The sequence below is a fragment of the Typopeltis vanoorti genome, chromosome 18, assembly GCF_054136105.1.
Source record: "Typopeltis vanoorti isolate ZY-2024b chromosome 18, IOZ_Tvanoo_1.0, whole genome shotgun sequence".
NCBI lineage: Eukaryota > Metazoa > Arthropoda > Arachnida > Uropygi > Thelyphonidae > Typopeltis > Typopeltis vanoorti.
In genome coordinates this window covers 54,553,053-54,572,958 of record NC_143566.1, presented here as the reverse complement: position 1 = coordinate 54,572,958, position 19,906 = coordinate 54,553,053, and the positions used below count along the sequence as shown (strand labels likewise).

The 19,906-nt window shown below is 36.2% G+C and overlaps 1 protein-coding gene across 1 annotated transcript in view; it reads left to right on the top strand.

The window, feature by feature from the left end:
- LOC150096673 (twitchin-like) overlaps positions 1 to 19,906 on the top strand; it is a 2,440,784-nt gene that overhangs the window by 667,180 nt on the left and 1,753,698 nt on the right. Inside the window, exons 30-31 of the mRNA XM_090408679.1 lie at positions 7,847 to 8,149; positions 14,341 to 14,498. Of these exons, the coding sequence (XP_090264805.1) occupies positions 7,847 to 8,149; positions 14,341 to 14,498 (461 nt within the window). The remainder of the gene's footprint in view (positions 1 to 7,846; positions 8,150 to 14,340; positions 14,499 to 19,906) is intronic.

Sequence of the window (19,906 nt, the reverse complement as noted above, 5' to 3'; positions counted from 1 at the left end):
CTCCTTGGAATAATCTGCATTGTTGAACTGAGGTTCTCCATTTCTGGTCTATTAATATCAGGTCAATCATATTCCTGTGTTTGCCATTGAAGGAGCACCACGTCCATTTACGACAATCTTTTTGTTGGAATTTGGTATTGCAAATCATCAGGTTGTTATCCGTGGAAAATTCCAGAAGCATCTCTTCATGTTCATTTCTTTGTCCATATCCAAATTTTCCCATAAGCCTTTCCCATCCTGTGTTATGTTTGCCAATCTTTGCATTCCAGTTTCCTCCAATGATGAGTATATCCTTCTTCGGCACCTCATCAATTTCTAGTTGTAGATCCCTGTAAAATCTCTCAATGCTTTCATCTACACTCTCTGTAGTGGGCACATATATTTGAATGGTTGTGATATTAAATGATTGGACACTGAATCTTGCAACCATTATTCTTTCACTAACTGGTTTGTATCCTATCACTGCCTGACAGGCCTTGTTAGTTAGCAGGAAACTTACGCCTGCTTCATGCTTACTTTCATTTCCTGACCAGAGAACTCTTCCACCATTTGATTCTCCTGACAATGTCTCATTTCTGAAATACCAAATATATCACATCTGTATTTCTTCTTGAAGCAACTGCAAATTTTCCAGTTGATATTCCATCCTGTAAAGGATGGAATATCAACTGGAATATCAACCTGAGTTTAATTTTTTTGTCTTTGTTTTCAGTAACTGATTTTTTGATCCAACCCTGATTACTCGATTGGGGACGGGGACGTTGTTTGACCGAGCAACGTCTGAGCTGGCATGAGTCTTTTCTTTTGTTCTTTGGCATCAGATTTCAATTGTGTTTTCTTTTTACTGTCAGTACATTGACACTTATCTGACAAACCCTTAGTCTTCCTTGAAGAGCTTGGGAGAGAATCAGAGAGCATATAGAGCTCTCTGATTCTCTATACTCATCATAAAGATGACATCCAGGAAGAATGTCAGCTTTTGGACCTTTATAATCATTAACTCCAAACAGGGGAAGATGAAAACCCAAGTAGTACCAGAGAAGGTCTGCACATGTGTTTGATTACTCTGCAATATTTTATGGATTTTAGAAGCTGTATTGCTTAAATAGCAGAATTTTAAGATGGAAGTCCAAATCCTCTATGCTTTTTTATAGTTGAAGAAATTCCTTTTTAACTTCTTGGTATTGGCTGGACCAAAAAATTACACAGGTTTACTGTATATCATTGCTTTTTTTTCAGCTTCTGTGATATTTGTAATATTTATTGTGTACAACTGAGTGGGTAACATTATGGTTTTGAGTACTATGGCTTTAGAAGAAAAGGAGAGTGGCCCTATTTTCCAGTCTTTTTGACCTTTATTGAGGTATGCTTAAGTGCAGGAATACCTCTCTGAAAACTCATGCGATCCCTCAGATTACTTAACAAAGAGTGACCCAAAGGATCATTAAACTCAGCAGTAGTTTAATGATCTATAATATAAATTAAAGATACCAAGAAATTATATACTTGGTTTAATCCTTTATCCAAGTGTAAGCAAACAAAGTTTTCACCTGAGGTAATTTTAGGACTGGGCAACTCGTATATAGAAGCTAATGACTTCACATCACTTGCCTTAGTATCCCATAATGCAAAGCACATATCTTTGTGGATATGTATCATGCTATAAATGTCCACAAGGATATGTGCTTTGCATTATGGGATACTAAGGCAAGTGATGCAAAGTCATTACCTTCTATTGCCCCAGTCCTAAAAATACTTCAGGTGCAAACTTTGTTTGCTTACACTTGGATAAAGGATTAACCCAAGTATGTAATTTCTTGGTATATTTAATTTATATTGACACTTATTGTTGAAGCAGTATGATGGTTTAAGGGGGTGCATCTCATTGGGTGTATGCACTGACCTCTATGTGCATCTTCTGGGAAGAACCATGGATGCTAAACCTTATACAGATAAAGTTCTGCATCCCTATGTTCATTTATATATGACTACAATAGGGGGGACATTTATCTTACAAGATAATAATGCTCATCCTCACTGAGCAAAGCTTGTGGACCAATATCTTCAAGAAGTGACTATTGTACATATGGACTTCCCATACAAGCTCCTTAACCTTAATCCTATTGAACTGGTCTGGGATGCTCTAGGTAGCTGTGTTGCTACTCTCAACTTCCCCTCCCCACACACCACACACACACACATACATGTTAAACCTTGAGGGACTTAGGAGAGCTTTGTCGGATTATTATTATTACCTGGACACCATTATAAACAGTATATATATCAGTAATGGGCAAGTAATAAGAACCACATATAACACTTTTTATACATTTTTGAATGTTCAAGAGCCACAGAAAATATTATTTTAAAATTGTATCTATAAATAATAAAAATAGACCTATGTAGTAGTCCTACTCATCAAAGAAGAATATGTTTAATCTCTGCTTGTTGAAGGCTTTGATTGAGTCTTAATTTGTGCAGTTAATAGTTTAAAATCTGGATGGTAGGATGTCAAAGCTATTCTAAGAAGCTCAGTGAGGTGGCTGTTAGTGAGGATATCATGGTGTTTTTTCTTGACAAATTTCATTGCAGAGAAGAGAGAGAGAGAGAGATTCACAGCAGTAAGTTGTCCCAGAAACAGAGTATTTAGAAGACAGTTTTCTGAAGATTGGGATACTTTGCTTCTGGGATTTGTTTCCAAATTCAGTTACAGATGAGCTTTTACGTACTAGCTTCAAATCCAAATCTTCCTGCAGCTCAATAAGCTCTATTGAAGCAATATCTGCAATCCAAGGTGCAACAACAGAACATCCATTGTTCATGACATCAATCACAAAAGGATTCACAAGAAATTCAAAACATGGCTTAACTTTTTTAGTTTTTCAAACCTATTTTCAAAATCATTATAAAATGTTTCTAAGTTTCCTTTGTATTGTATCAGTTTACTGTGTTTAATTTTAGCATCAGGGAAAAACAGTTATTCTTAATTTAAGGTTGGGAAAGTGCTCAAATTTATTTGTTGCCAGTTCTCTTTGAAAAAGTTTTATTTTTGTTGTTTTATTTTTGACAGTATATATCAGAACACAAAATTATAAGTAAATAATAATTTATTGACTTATAATTTTGTGTTCTCTCCAGCATCTTCAGAGCACAAAAACACAGTTTGTCACAATATGTGAGACTACAACAACATGGTGTAATCAACAGACTAGTTTAACAAAATTGTAGCAGCAACATAAAGACTAAAGTCCTAATTAGGTGCCCTCTATCTGAAAAAAAAAAAAAATTGCAGTTACTACACAAAGACTAAAGTCCTAAAAAACAGAGAGAAAAAGCTGGTACTAGTTATGTCTTAATATGACTATCTCCCAGATCTTAGGCAAATTTATACCACCATATAAAGAGGGTGTGAGTAGGGGAGTGAGAGGCAGGTTTTTTTCGTGCAGAGTTGTGAATGATTGGAATGCCTTGCCTGAGAGCGTGGTGTCTGCAAGGAGTTTGAGTGTGTTTACACGGTATGATGAGATGTGTGTGTGATAAAAGGACCTCCCAGATGAGTCTTTGACTCCATGAGGTCTTGTTTAATAATAATAATAATATTTGTTGAGATTTGGAGTATGTTTGAAAGCTTCTCTTGCTTCTAAGAACAATCTCTCCGACTTGTAAGAGTTTATGTGCAGTACTTTTGTTTTCTTCCAGTTGATTCTGTGTGCAGGGGTATCCAAAGCATGGTCTGCTAGGCCCGACTTGCCATAGTGATAGTGCCAGATGTATCTTTTATGTTCACTGATGCGGATGTTCACAGTTCTTCCTGTTTGACCGTAGTAAGCTTGGTTACACGAGCAGGGTACTTCGTAGACTCCTGGATGTGATAAAGGAGGGATGCTGTCCTTGGGTGAACGGATGAGAGTTGCTAATTTGACACACACAGTCTGAATACTGTGCGTAGTTCATGTTTATTAAGAATTCTAGATATCTTTTCTGATGTGCCTTTAACGTATGGGATGGTGACTGTTTTGTTGTAGTTCACTATGGCGGATAGTGGGAGGGGTTTGTTAGGAGCATTTAGTATTTTGTTTATCTTATAGGGATTATAGCCATTGGCCAAGAAGGTGTGGCATAAGTGAACCAGTTCAGCAGTAAGAGCATTGTCATTGGAACAGATTGCTCTTGCTCTGTGGGTTAGCGTTTTTAAAATACCATACTGTTGAGAAGGGTGATGATGTGATTGTTTGTGTAAATATCTCCCTGTATGTTTGGGTTTTCTAAAAACTGAAAATGATAAGGAACCATCTGGAAGATGTGTGATAAGTGTATCCAAGAAGGGCAGACAGCAATGTTCCCTCTAATTTTTTGCTGTGAGTGTGCGCAGAAATTTGCGTGTGTGCAAAATTCGCCTTCTTTTGAAAAGTATGTGCGCACCCATACGAGTCACCATACTGATCATTTAAGCAAAAAAGTTAAAAGATTTTAGTTCACTCTTTACCTTCTGGTGTCAATGGGACATCAGCTAGGTCACCCCAACTCCCCACCATGTTCCCACACACGGCAGTAGCCTCCCCAGTAAAGAGTCGGAAATCATGATTCACAAGCCTTGGGCAGGACTTGATCTGGGGACTTCGCACATCGAGGCCAAAATGATACCGACTGTACTAGATAGGATTCTAAGTGTGTGTATTATTACCATCACCAAGTAAGTTGTGTGACATCAATCACAGAGCTAACATAAATATTTTATATGGATTTAATATTGATCTGATTAGAAGTAAGAAATAAAGTAAAAAAAAAAAGATAACACTAGTGACTGATTGCCTTTAATTAAATTTTCTAACTTTGCAAATAACTCTAAACATACATAATAAAATATTCCCATTACTAATTCTCACCTTGTTAAGCATTCATAATAAGTCCGTTACTAATTCTCATCTTGTTTAGTTCCAGCTTCTACCTCTTTATTTTTTCTCTCTTCTGTCTTTGGCATTCACCCACTCTTTATACACACCATCTAAATTAATTGAATTTCCATATAATTGGTAACTTTTCACTCTCATTAGCATATCCAAATGACATTCTCCTAAACGGTTTCTAAGTTAGTTTTTTATTTGATTCATTAGACTAAAACTTCGCTCGCAGTCTGCATTAGATGCAAGGAAGGTTCCTCCAATATCCATCAACTTTGCCAAATCACAAAACTGCTAATTTTGAAGAGCAAATACAACCATTTGTGTAAAATTTGATATAATTTTGCATTTAATTTTTTCTTGTATGGAAAATTTGAAATCATTAAACTGACTAATTATTTATGTAGTATCATCCAGACATCATGATATTTAAGACAAAGGGCATTAGCATGTTTACTACCAAATGAGAAAGACTCCAACTTGTCAGATCTTATATTTCTATCTTCTAAGGCAGTGCTTCCCAAACTGTCACAATGTGAAATAGAGGAGATATCAGACACTGACCATTCTTGTATCTCATTCTCAAGGAATCTTGTCCTCTAAATGTGCACATAAACAATTAATAAAATTTAACAGGGACCTAGTATCTACTGGTTCAGTCTCTTCTTGTTTAAGTAAAGCATTTACTCTGTCACTCCAGCAAGCGTCACCTTATAAATACTGATTCCTGATTTTGTTAATCTTCCCTCTGGCAAAATGATGACTGTCTAGTGGTGTAAGTGCAAAATCTTACTCCTTTGTAAGATTTTGCACAGGGAAGCCATTTCTTCAAAAACATCACTCAAAACATTAACAGCTACTTTGAATGTCACGTTAGTTAATTTATTGTGACAATAAATAACCACGGGATCATATGATTTGTCTTTTTCAAAATATGTAATCAGTCCCTCATAGTTTCTTATTATTGCCTGTAATGCAAAATGTCTGGATAGCCACCGCACTTCATTGAGTGGTCTGAAGGCAATAGCTTCATTTTCAGACACCTCGACAATTTCTTTAAATTCATGTCTTTTCACTGTGGAATGAGAAAAGAGTGTGTACACTGTTCTCATTAATGTATCAATATCTCTGATTAGTTTAATTTCCTTCCACGTATCACAGCCCTCTCGACTGGGGCCATTTCCCTTTCTGCTTCTTTATTTTAGAACCCTTTTCAATTCCAACTGTTTCCTCTTGATCCCTGGTCATCCCATTCCTTCTTTGTCTACACATGCTCTCACCTCCTCTTGGAGCATCCACCTTTCTCCTGCTGTGTACCCCTGTCCACTCTGAGCCTCCCTGTTTCCCTGCTCCTCTTGCACACCCATTCTCTCATTTTCTATACTCATACCACTCACTTCCTCATTCATAACCACCTCTTGAATCTCTCCTGTCTTACTCTCCTTCTCTTCCACATCACATCCTGCTTGATCTGATTCATTCTCTCTATTCACTTCTCTACCTTCCAGCAGCAGTCTCTCCAAGTGACTCGCACCATAAGCACTCAAATGCAGTCCATCACTCCCATACAGCTCACTTCGTCCCTCAAACTCATTCCACACATTAACAAACTGTACTCCCATCTCCTCACACATTTCAGCCAGCATATCATTCATAATCCTTGCTCTCTGCCTCATTTCACCACAGTCATACGTAGGCAACACACTGACTACCTTTCCTGATTCTGACACGCTCTTTGTCCTCTCTCAAATCATTTGTACCAATTAATACTATTAACTCCTTTGCTCGCTCCCTCCTCATATCCAATGCCTCAATCACTCTACTCATTTTACCGCCTGGAAAACATACCTTGTGCATTCTATCATCTGGCAAGTTTTAACCTGAATTCACTTAATTTCATTTTGCATCCGTTTCATTTCTTGCCTCCTCCAATCCAATTAAACTTCCGAATCTCGCAACACATTCTCTCTATCATTCAATCTTTCTAACTTTCTAACTCTTGACCCCCTCTTCTCACTTTCACTCTCATTCATCTTTCTTTGTTTCCATACTTTCAGTCCAACATGCGTCCAACTTTCGCCATCATTCATTCTTTTTTCACTATCATTCATTCTTTTGATTTTTTTACTTTCGATTTCTGCGTCACGCCATTTCTAATTTCATTCGTTCTCTCAATTTCGTTTCCTTCCACCACTCTCATCTCACTTTCCTCCCTTTTAACATCCATTACGGTTTCAAATCGCTCTTTTTCTTTTTTACTGATTTTTTAAAATTTTTTCGCCTCTCTTTCTCACCATTCTTCGTTTTCAAATGTGCACTCATTTTCCCTGCGACATTCTCGCCACTAACACTTTCTGTCATCAATTTCATATTTGCATTCATCAGTTCTTCATTCAGGTCACACTTCACACCACCCTTCTTCTATCCACTCTAAACATCCACAAATCATTTATGTAATCGAAAGAATACATATAACAGACCTCGCACTTAACGAAAAGACTGAAATCTAAATTAAAGTCATGGAATGACAATGCTGCCGCTATATTTTTTTTTATTTTCCCTGCAGGTTACTAGGTCTAATAATAATGATTTCGTAATTAAGTTTTGCAAGAAAATTCCCCACATTAATAATACCGGTAGTGCACAACGTTAACTCTGGGATTGAAACAGATTAACTGTTTCAGTACATTGTTGGGGAGATGGGAATTACAGGGAATCACCCATAGAAATTTAGTAAGATTAGCAAGGAAGTGGGCTTGGAGAGTGGTGAAAGTGGAAAAGTTGTAACTGTCTGTTTTGAGTGTTTGTCGATGAATGAATTGATGGGTTGGTATGTAAGTGTGGGCCTCCTACAATGAGCCTTTGTATTGGAGATGTAAATGGAATTGTAATAATGAATCTTAATATTACTAATAATATGGAAATTGATAATTTTTTTTTTCCAGATGTACCTCAGCCTCCTCAAGGACCATTGGAAATCACTGATATATTTAGAGACAAGTGCAAATTAGCATGGAAGCCACCTCTTGATACTGGAGGAATGCCCCTTTCTCATTACCTTGTAGAAATGCAGGATATGGGTGGTCGTGGTGGTTGGGTTGAAGTAGGTACTTCAGAAAAACCCAGTTATGATGTTACTGGTCTTACACCAAAAAAAGAGTACAAATTTCGAGTAAGAGCAGTAAATAAAAAAGGTGTATCAGAGCCATTAGTAGCACCAAAAGCAATTCTTGCAAAGGATCCTTATGGTATGTGTGTATATATATATATATTTTGAATATTATTAAAACTTGGCTTTTTATTTTTTATGAATATTTTTATAATAACAGTGTAATAAGGGTATGGCTAAACAAATATCATATACAGTTATTAATGTTGAGACATGCGTGATGGTAGAGAGTTTATTATATTTTATCATTATTATTATTTATTTATTATTATTGTTAATAATAAATTGTTATTATTATCATTGTTAATAATATTTAGGAATCTAATAATAATAATAACATTATGGGAGAGAATGCTTAACCAGTAGCATGCCATACCTTAACTCTGGATTGCCAACCTGTATTCAAGTTTAGAATAATTAACTACTCATAAAATATATGATACTTTTATTTAAAAATTACAAAAAAAAAAAATTAAGCTATAATAAATTTTTATCATGAAATCCATATGATGAATTAAGATCAAAAATTTTTAGAAACCAAATTGCACTGTACACCTTTTTCTGGAATGATCTTCCAAGTATGTTCTGCAATTATTCTGACTCTCAGGTTATGAAGCCAACAAAACAAGGTTCACCATAAAGTACTAAGAATATTTTTCTAATATATAAGAAAACATGAATGAAAAAAATCTTTAAATCATTAAAAAAAAAAAAAAAAAAAACATGTACCTTATTGTTAATAGTTATACTTCTTATGGGTTACCTCTGGACAGAATATGACAAATGTTGATTCTTGAGAGAAGAGCCTCAACATGAATGTATTAGAAGGGCCACTAGCTGACATTAGATTAAATGAGGATGAAGACCCTTTGGATTCAGGATTAAATTTTGGTTACAGAGAGATTGAACTAAATGAGACTATTATTGGATTAAATGAAAATGTTCAGTATTAACATAAAAATCATAACATGTTAGTAATGAGGAATTAAAATCGTTTGCACTCTCTTCATACACAACACCTTCAAGGCTTTCCACATTTTCATTGGTCTGCACATAAAAAAAGACCCCCTCATTTCTCTTTTTTTTTTCATTACACTCTTATTGAACATTCAGGATTTCTCTCTCTCTTATGCAAGAAAGTGGTTCATTTTAATTATGGTCTTGTCAGTTGGTATTTTAGGAAGTAGATAAATTAAAGATACCAAGAAATTATATACTTGGTTTAATCCTTTATCCAAGTGTAAGCAAACAAAGTTTGTGCCTGATTCCATGTACTACTCACCACATGCTATGAGAAGAACCTGAATCTCACATACTTCCTATCAGCAGCCCTAGCCAACTTCCAGGGATGACCCTTGGTTCTACTTTCATCACCCATAAGCTTCAAAATCTCATTCATCCATAATGCCATTAGACATCATCAAATGCCATATAGCCTCTCCACTCCTCAGTGTTGCTCCACACGAACTCTTGTCAAATGGTCCAGTTGTAGGCTTTTCTTGAGACTTCATCTCTCTGATGATCATTCATTCTACCATCCATCCATCTCACTGAGGGTCTACTTCCTCTTTTTCCAGGAACTTTACCCTTTTTATTACTGATTTTAGAAGTCCTCCTTTCATTCTTTCTATGTCTCCAAAGTATTTCAGCTTTCTTCTATAAGTTCCCATAGAAGTCTTAAAGTTCTACTGATCCTTTCTAGCATTTCTAGCACCCATCATTTGTTTTTCTTTCAGTGTATATATCAGATCCTCAGCAGCATCCTGTAATATCACATCTTAAAAGCTGCTTTTTTAGGTTTCAAGTTTAACATCCATATGACACTACTGAAAAAACACTGCATCCAGAAACCCCTGCATTAATTCCTATATTGACAGAACTGTCCTTGCAGATTTTAGACAAGTCTGTGATTATTGTTCTAACCATTCCTATTCTTCTTCTTCTGATGTCTCCTGAACAGCAATTATTCACATTAATGATGGATCCCAGGTAATCAAAATTGCTTTCTTCCTCAAATCATTTTTCTATTAAAATACTTGTTCCTAAGGATCTTTCCTGTCTGTATTCATAATGAGAATCTATTTAATGATAGGTAGGTAGATTCTTGGCAAGTTTATGATGAATCATGCTTCACCGGTAGGTGGTGTATGGTAGAAGCTCCTGTGGTTAGAGTGCTCTTGAAATCTAAGTTGTTTGTTAGCAATATTAGCTATAATTTGAATTAGAAGCAGATTATATTGTGGTTTTAATTAGATTTAGGTTAATTTTCGCTTTAAATATAGGTCATTTTGTATGGCAAAGTTTCATAGCATAGCATATGACACCAATGATATGAAATAGAACAATGGCACCCAAGGTTTCTTTGTTCAAGGAATTTGATCTGGGAGAGTTATGCAGTACAGTGTGTGTAGAGTAACGAGTACTTTTCATAGACATTGCACTGAATCTATATTTAGGCTGTGTTGAGAGGTTCAAGCATTAGATGTGTCAGGGAATATATGTGAAAACATGTGACAAAATGGTGAAAGAGAGAGTTAACATAAAAGGACACAGAGAGAGAGAGAGAGAGAGAGAGAGAGAGAGAGTATGTAAAGTGTTGATACAAGGAATAGTAGAATGAAAAATGTGCAGAAAGAAAAGTTGGTCAATAATGAGAGAGAGAGAGAGATAGCATGCTCATGCTGAGTCCTTCACAGATGAAGCACAGCTTCATGAGTGGCATAGCTGAGAACAGAAAGAAAGAAAGCAGAGCAGCAAGAAAAGATAAAGGAATTCTGAACTAAGCAAAAAAAGCAAAAAAGGAGAGAGAGAGAGAGAGAGAGAGAGAGAGAGAGAGTCTTATATGGTGATTCCATGATAAGACAAGTAATTGACAAAAGCTTGGCAAAACATGCTTGTTTTCACAGAAACAAATGCTTTGTAAAGAGACGAGTATGGTATGAGGAAGGACATGAAAGAGTTACTGAAAGTAGCAAAAGAGAAGAGTGTGAGAGTTGAGATAATAAGTCTATTACCATGGTATGACAGAGGCGAGTTATTATTATTGCATGGGCATCACTATGGAGTAGTGAGACTCATTGTCAGAGACCCAAACTATCAGTGCAATATCTAGCATGCCTCTTCTTGAACCCATTAACAGACAAAGCACTCACAACTGACTCAGACAACCCATTCCATTCATTTACCACTCTTCAAATGAAAACATCTAGTCCTCACACCCTTGCTAACCACACTCTTACCCAACTTCCAAGGATGACCTCTTATTCTGCCCATCTAGACAAGTGCTGAAACATTTTTCCTGCATCAGTTCTATAAGTCTTTAAGTAACTTAAATGTTTCTATCATATCTACTTTTGAGAGAAACTTATGGCATAAAATTATGAATTATCTACACATAAACACAAGATAAGTATAAGTATTTAATATATATTATACCTCCTCCTTATATAAGATATATCTTATACAACTTATGTCTTCCTCTTCTTTGCCTATCATTGGCCTGGTTTGGATGAGTGACTAGCATATCCTTCTCCAGCCAAGAGACTGTGGGTTTGAATTTCTCCAGGGGTATGGGTGCTTGTGATTGTCCTAACTCTTTGTGGAAAGGCCATATGTGACACTACCACATCTTTCTACAAAACCCAAAGTGAGTGACCATATGGCATCAAATGACGTCACATATGCACAACTAACTCTTTCCTTAGTCTTTCTTCATATCCAACATACGAGAGACTGGAAACCACCTCTGTCAGTCATATCAGGATGCTTTTGAACCTATCTCCTCTTGAATCTACACATTGCAACAATCCACATGATCAAGGCCTTACACAAGAAACCCTTTACTTCTTTATATCTGTTCTCTGCATCATTGCAATAATCCATTTGATCACTGTGAATTGCATTTCATCCATCTTTCTTCATATCCAACATTCGAGAGATTGGAAACTACCCCAGTTAGTCATCTCGGGGGGGGGTTCTAATCTCACTTCTCGAATCTACACATTGTGACAATGGACATGATCAAGGCCTTACAAGAAAACTCTTTATTTCTCTATATCTGTCTTGTACATTGCAGTAATCCATTTGATATATCCTCACAGATTTAGCAATATACCCCTAAATTTTAATTCCATGTCCACCATCATCTGCAGATGCCATCTTTTATGCCCTAAGAATAGATTGAGTGATTGGGCATGGAAATGGGGATGTGAATTCAATGTTGCAAAATGTAAGGGTTTAAAATTTGGAAAACAAAGATGGGATGCAGAATTTATACTTGGTGAGAATATATTGTTGGAAGTAGAGGAAATAAGAGATCTGGGGGTGATAGTGGATAAGGATCTAAACTTTAGGGAACACATCGCCAAAATTGTGAAGACAACACAAAGGCTTCTGGGAATGATGCAGAGGACACTCACGTGTAGAAGTAGGGAGATTCTTGTTCCATTGTATAAGGCTTTGATTAGGCCACACATGGACTATTGTGCCCAGATTTGGTCACTGGGTTTTCAGAAGGATGAAGAGATGTTGGAAAGGGTCCAAAGGAGACTGACTAAGGTAGTTTCTGACCTCTGGAATGTCGAGTATGAGGGAAGATTGAGAAGATGTAATTTGCAGAGTCTGGTGGACAGGAGGAAGAGGGGAGATATAATAGAGACCTACAAGATGGAATTATAGCAACCTATTGATCCTATAACAACCCCTTATAGATCCATGGATCTATAAGGGGTTGTTATAGGATCACTGTTGGAGAAGTTTTACAGAGAATAGTGGGAGATCAGGGGAGAACCAGAGGTCATCCCTGGAAACTGTATAAAGAGGGTGTGAATAGGGGAGTGAGAGGCAGGTTTTTTTCGTGCAGAGTTATGAATGATTGGAATGCCTTGCCTGAGAACGTGGTGTCTGCAAAGAGTTTGAATGTGTTTAAAACACAGTATGATGAGCTGTGTGTGTGTGTGTGATAAAACGACCTCCCAGATGAGTCTTTGATTCCATGAGGTCTTGGGGTGGTAATAATAATAATAATAATAAGGTATACTTACCGACTGTAATCTGCACCCCATCTTTGCTGTCTACTTGATTTTCAGTTCATTTATATATATATAATCTATGTACAAAAGGTCATGCAAAAACCTATACATATCAATGTGGATGAGCAAGAGGGTAAGAAGAGGGGAAGATTCCATTGACATATTTTTGAACAGATGAAGGTCTTGAGGCAAGACAGAGTGATAGAAGCTGTTCCAAAGCACATAAATAGAATGAATGAGGAGGCAGAGAAGTTGATTTGGCAAGTTTGGAGATGGACTGTAATTGGATGCTGACCAGCAGCAGCTCTTGTAATTCAATTTAGTTAAGGAATTCCAAGAACTTGAACTTTATTAATAAAGAGCTGAGATTATGATGGGGAAAGGGTTCTGCATAATAAGTTGAAATATAAGTTTCAGCACATGGGGTCTAGAAGTCACGTTAGTGAATTCGATTGGGGATTGGCTGTAGATATCAGAGAGTTGTTGATGGGGGTGCAGTACAAGGAAGCAGAAGGTTACAAGTGGAGTCTCACAAGGCACATTACTGGGACCTATATTGTTTAACCTTTATATCAATGATATTTTCAATAAATTTTAAGGGGATATCCATTTGTTTGCAAATGATGTGAAGCTGCAAAGGATTATTAGTAATGGCTGATTTTACTCTCAGCCCTACTTTTCCCTGCTCTTTTTGTGTTTCAGTGAAAATTACTTGCTCATTCTTGTATGTACCTTCTTCTTATCTTTTCAGAGTATATGTGCTGTACCCTACCTCTCTCTTTATGATCTTTACTCACTACATTCTCCTTCTGTACATTCTCTTATTCTTTCATCCACTGTCCAATACTAAAGCTATCCAAATGCATCTCAACTCTTAAACTAATCCATCTTCTTTTAATATTCATTCCAGAGAATGGAGCTATACAGGTCACACCTTATGACTCTAACAGACAGTTGCTATTTATAATTTTTGCTCTCCTCTTAAATTTATTGCTGTAATATAATATATATATATATATATATATATATATGCTACATAATATCTACTTTCCAAACTTCATTGTTTAACTTTCACCTGTGTAACAACACTTCCTCAAATCCTTTGCATGACACCTTTTCTCATCTGTTTATACTTGGAAATATTAATTCTTCATTAATTTACTATTCTGTCTAGCTGAATTATGAATATGTATTTTAGATTTTAGATTTCTCTGTGTTAACTTCTGATGTTATATACTAGATGAACCATCCAAGCCAGGCAATTTGGAAGTCACAGATTGGGATATTGGCCAAGTAGATCTAAAGTGGACACCCCCAGAGAAAGATGGAGGGGCACCCATTACAGAATATATTGTGGAATGTAAGGATAAATTTTCTAAAGATTGGTCAAAAGGAAAAGTATGTATTTCTATACTGTATTACTCTCTTTCTCTCTTATAACATATATTTTTTTTATTTTTAAAAATACATGCATAATGTTGGAAGTTTTTTCCACTTGGTTAGACTATAATAAGTTTAGTTTAATCCTTTATCCAAATGTAAGCAAACAAAGTTTGCACCTGAAGTATCTTCAGGACTGAGACAACTCGTGGTAAAGGTGGACTAAGCTCTCATCACTTGTCTTAGCATATCCCATAATGCAAAGCAGTCTCCTTGTGGACATGTATAATGTTATGCATTAAGGGAAGGGCCTCTACTCAGACCGGTTTCAACCTTTATTGAAGTCTCATCAGTGGGAGCTAGACCCAGTGGGGGTGATACTAAGGTGTAAGTAATGGAGAAGTTATATTTACCTATACAAGTTCCAAAAGGTGTCGCACCTTATTATTAAATTACTTTGGATTAGAGAAAGATGTTGGAAGTTTTTTCCACATGGTTAGACTATAATAAGTTTAGTTTAATCCTTTATCCAAGTGTAAGCAAACAAAGTTTGCACCTGAAGTATCTTTAGAACTGAGGCAACTCATAGTAAAGGTGGACTAAGCTCTCATCAAGTGAAAAAAACTTCCAACATCTTTCTCTAATCCAGAGTAATTTAAAAATAAGGTGAGACATCTTTTGGCAATTTGTATAGGTAAATATGACTTCTCCATTACTTCCACCTTAGTATCACCACCTCTGGGTCTGGCTCCCACTGATGAGACTTCAATAAAGGTCGAAACTGGTGTGGGTAGTGGCCCTCACCTTAATGCATAGCATTATACATGTCTGCAAGGAGATGTCCTTTGCATTATGGAAGATGCTAAGACAAGTGATGAGAACTTAGTCCACCTTTAACATGAGTTGCCTCAGTCCTGAAGGTACTTCAGGTGCAAACTTTGTTTGCTCACATTTTGTTTGCTGATGATGCAAAGTTGGGAAGAATTATAAGTAGCAGTGCTGATGCTGAATCTCTTCAGGATGATTTGGATAAAGGATTAAACTAAACTTATTATGCATGCATAATATTAATATTGCAATTTAATTAAATTAATTTGGAAAAGGTTTAAATGCATTATACTGTATTATACTCTAAAATTGCATTTAATTATGAAGTGAATATAAAGAGTAAAAATTCTGAAAACAAAAGTGTGGGGGGAACTGCTACTGCTTCCCTTCTTGATATATCAGAATGGTCATAACATTTATTTCGTTGACCAAGAGTAGTTTCTTTGACATGTCGGGGTTTATTTTTGACAGCGCATAGAAGGAGAAAACAATAAACACAATTTTTGTAAAGAAACTTTTGCAGATAAAAATTTGATTTATTTGAGTATGATCATCAGGAGTCACAATAGTGGCTGTTATGTCAAGGACAACTGACTGTAGCAAGTCACTGACTGTTCTTATTGCAAGTCATTAGGAACAAACTTCAATCTACTTTGTGAATATTAACAGCGTGCCAGTTTTATTTTCAGCAGAGGTAATCAACAGGACACATCCTATTAACATGTGGACTGACTGGGGATCTTCAGTTATTTGCTGATGATGCAAAGTTGGGAAGAATTATAAGTAGCAGTGCTGATGCTGAATCTCTTCAGGATGATTTGGATATACTTTTTATTTGGACAAAAGAGTGGGGTTGTAGTTTTAATATCAATAAGTGCAAGGTGTTCCATTTTGGATTGCAGAAATATAAGGCTGTGTACTATATTGATGGTGCCATACTGCAGGAAGTGGATGAGATTAGAGATTTGGGAATGATGGTTGACAGTAGACTGAAGTTTAGAGGGCATATTGCTAGTGTTGCAAAGGTTGCACATCATAGTGCTGCTATGATAAGAAGTACTCTAACATCTAGGAGAAACTGCTGCTGGAAGGTAGAGAGGTGAGTAGAGTGAGAGAGAATGAATCAGATCAAGCGGGAAGTGATGTGGAAGAGCAGGAGAGTAAGACAGGAGAGATTGAAGAAGTTGTTATGAATGAGGAAGTGAGTGGCATGAGTACAAAAAATGATAAAATGGATGTGCAAGAGGAGCAGGGAAATGGGAAGGCTCAGGGTGGATGGGTACACAGTGTGAGAAAGGTGGATGCTCCGAGAGGAAGTGAGAGCATGTTCAGACAGGAAAGGAATGGGATGATCTGGAATCAAGAGGAAACAGTTGGAATTGAAAAGAGTTTTAAAATGAATAAGCAGAAAGGGAAATGATTTTTCTTTCCATCCCATCTTTATTTTCCAAATTTAAAATTTGGAAAATAAAAATGGGATGCAGAATTTATGCTTGGTGAGGATATATTGCTGCAGGTGGAAGAAATAAGAGAACTGGGAGGTGATAGTGGATAAGGATCTGAAATATATGGGACACATAGCCTACAAAATTGTGAAGACAACACAAAGGCTTCTGGGAATGATGTGGAGGACACTGACTTATAGAAGTAGGGAGATTTTGTTCCGTTGTATAAGGCTTTGATCAGGCCTATTGTGCCCAGATTTGGTCATCTGGTTTTCAGAGGGACGAAGAGATGTTGGAAAGGGGCCAAAAGTGACTAACTAAGGTAGTTTCTGACCTCTGGAATGTCAAATGTGAGGAAAGATTGAGAAGATGTAATTTGCAGAGTCTGGTGGACAGGAGTAAGAGGGAGATATGATAGTGACCTACAAGTTGGTAAAGGGTTACTATTGGATCAATGGTGGAGAAGTTCTACAGAAAATAGTGGGAGATCAGGGGGGAACGAGAGGTCATTCCTGGAAACTGTATAAAGAGGGTGTGAGTAGGGGAGTGAGAGGCAGGTTTTTTCGTGCAGAGTTGTAAATGATTGGAATGCCTTGCCTGAGAGTGTGGTGTCTGCAAGGAGTTTGAATGTGTTCCAGGCACGGTTTGATGAGCTGTGTGTGATAATAGGACCTCCTAGATGAGAACCTCATGGAGTCTTTGACTCCATGAGGTCTTGGGGTAATAATAATAATAATAAGGATGTGGTTGTGCCATTATATAAGGCACTGGTCAGACCACACTTGGACTATTGTGCTCAGATCTGGTCACCTGGTTTTCACTGTGGTGTGGTGACATTGGAGAGGGTCCAGAGACGTCACGTCCCTGAGAGGGTCACGTCCTATGCAAAGAACTGTATTGGTTTCATTATTCAGTGTGACTAAGACAATATCGGGAGTTTGGAATGCTGGCTGTGGAGAGAGGTTGAAGAGATGTGGATTGCTGAGTTTGGTGAATAGGAGGAAGTGCGGTGATATAATAGAGATGTTTAAGTTAATGAGAGGATTTTATCAGATTAATCCAGAGGGGATTATAAAAAGAATAGTAGGTGAGAGGGGAAGAACCAGAGTTCATTTCTGGAAGTTATGTAAAAGTGTGGTGAAGAAGGTTGTGAGGAGTAGATTATTTTTTACATGGAGAATTGTCAGTGAATGGAACAAACTACCAGAATATGTTGTTAATGCAAGAAGTGTTAAGGACTTCAAGATTCTGTACGATAAATATGTTATTAGTTGAATGAACCTCCTACGATGAGTCTGTTGACTCCATAGAGGGTGTAATAATAATAATAATACCAAAAGATTCATATCTAATTCCATTAACCAATACCATTCTTTAGCTCTCAATAGCACACATTTTGATTAAATGCATTATCTTGTGAGATATTCATATTTTCGTCTGATGCTCCCCAAATGTCTTTTCTGTGAATACTATCATATGCTTTTCTAAAATCTATAAATATAATATGGACTTGCAGATTATTATTATTATTATTATTTCACTAAAATTAATATTATTTCACTAACACTGAACACTACTCTTTGAACAGATTGTAATGTGTTAACCACATAACTGTAAATAGCCTGAATGATAATAATAATCTCTCTTATTATAATAATTATAAAAAATGGAAGTTATGTTTTCTAGTCCCTTGCAAAGGCCATTGAAATAACTTCTGCTTATCCACTTTCACTTCTTTTTTACTAAATGACACTGCTGCAACTATACCTAAAGGTAAAGCTGAACTCATGGCATCATTCTTTTATTCAGACTCCTGCATAAACACTGAACAGATTACCTCCTGTATACAAGAAACAATACATTTGTCTCCATTTTTTTTTTTAATGCATAAGTGTCTTAAATAATGTGGATACCAAAATGTTCTGTAAGGTTTCTTATGAATTGTATTTAGAATTTTTACTCTAGAACTAATACCTGTAAGGAATATGAAACTCTACCATCAAAATACTGAGAATTTACCCTTCAGTCCTGTTTAAAATGTCTAAATTTATTATTACTATTACTAGAGTCCTCTAGGGAATCTGGGACTCATTGAGGGAGGCCTATATCAACCATTCTGGTTGTCATACTTATCGTTGAATTGATTCACACTTCCTGTACTGTTTTGTCCTCCTTCTTCTCCCTTTGGACTTGAGACATTTTCTTCAAACACTTTTTTAACAGAAGGGTCACGTCCTATGCAAAGAACTGTATTGGTTTCATTATTCATCTGAATTTGTATTATAGTTGTGCTTCGCATTTAGCCAATTCAAATTAAAATGCAGGAGAGTATGGCTACATGAGATTCTCTTTCTGCAGACATCAGCAGTTACATCTTTGACAAGATTTGGAATGTAGTACTTTTTTTTTTTTTCCATTGAAAGTCACACAATTTCTGCACAGTTTGACCAAAAATAGAGATTGAGATTTTAATAAAGGGAGAAGAAAGTAAAATGACTTTTTCTACATTTATGTTATTCAACTAATTTCAGTAATTTATTCCTTGGTTGTTTTACCTACTTCATCCAAAAATATGTGCACTCTCTTATGCAAAACAATCTCAGATATAAACAAGTGAGCCAAGTGTTGACTGAGGAAATAGGTGGTTGGCTGCAGTTTAAAAGTGCCTACTTAGCTAACATTATGGTTTCAATTTTAGTAAATGAATCTCCTTCTGTTATTCCAGTATACCATAATATCAGAAACAAGACTTCTAATAAACATAATGTCATCAAACTAGATTCTTCTAAACAGCAGTTACTTCACCACCTGCTTTTTCTTAATCTTTTCCAATTTTTTTTTTACATATGCATATTTTTATAAAATATATAAAAATATAAGCTGAAATGTTGACACAAGAGGATAACATAATATACCTATTACTGGCTGCAAAAATTTTAATCACATTTTTTCAATCATTATCAATGTCAAATCAATTCAAGAGAAAATAATAAGCATGTGCAAGGACATATGATGTCATATGCAAAAGGTTGTTTGGTTTATATTAAACTAAAGTTTTACTCAAACACAGTAGTTGTCTCCATAATTTTCCAAAATGTATTCTGATCACCGTGTAAGCCTAAAAGAAAGCATATGCAAAAGGAGAACTCAACC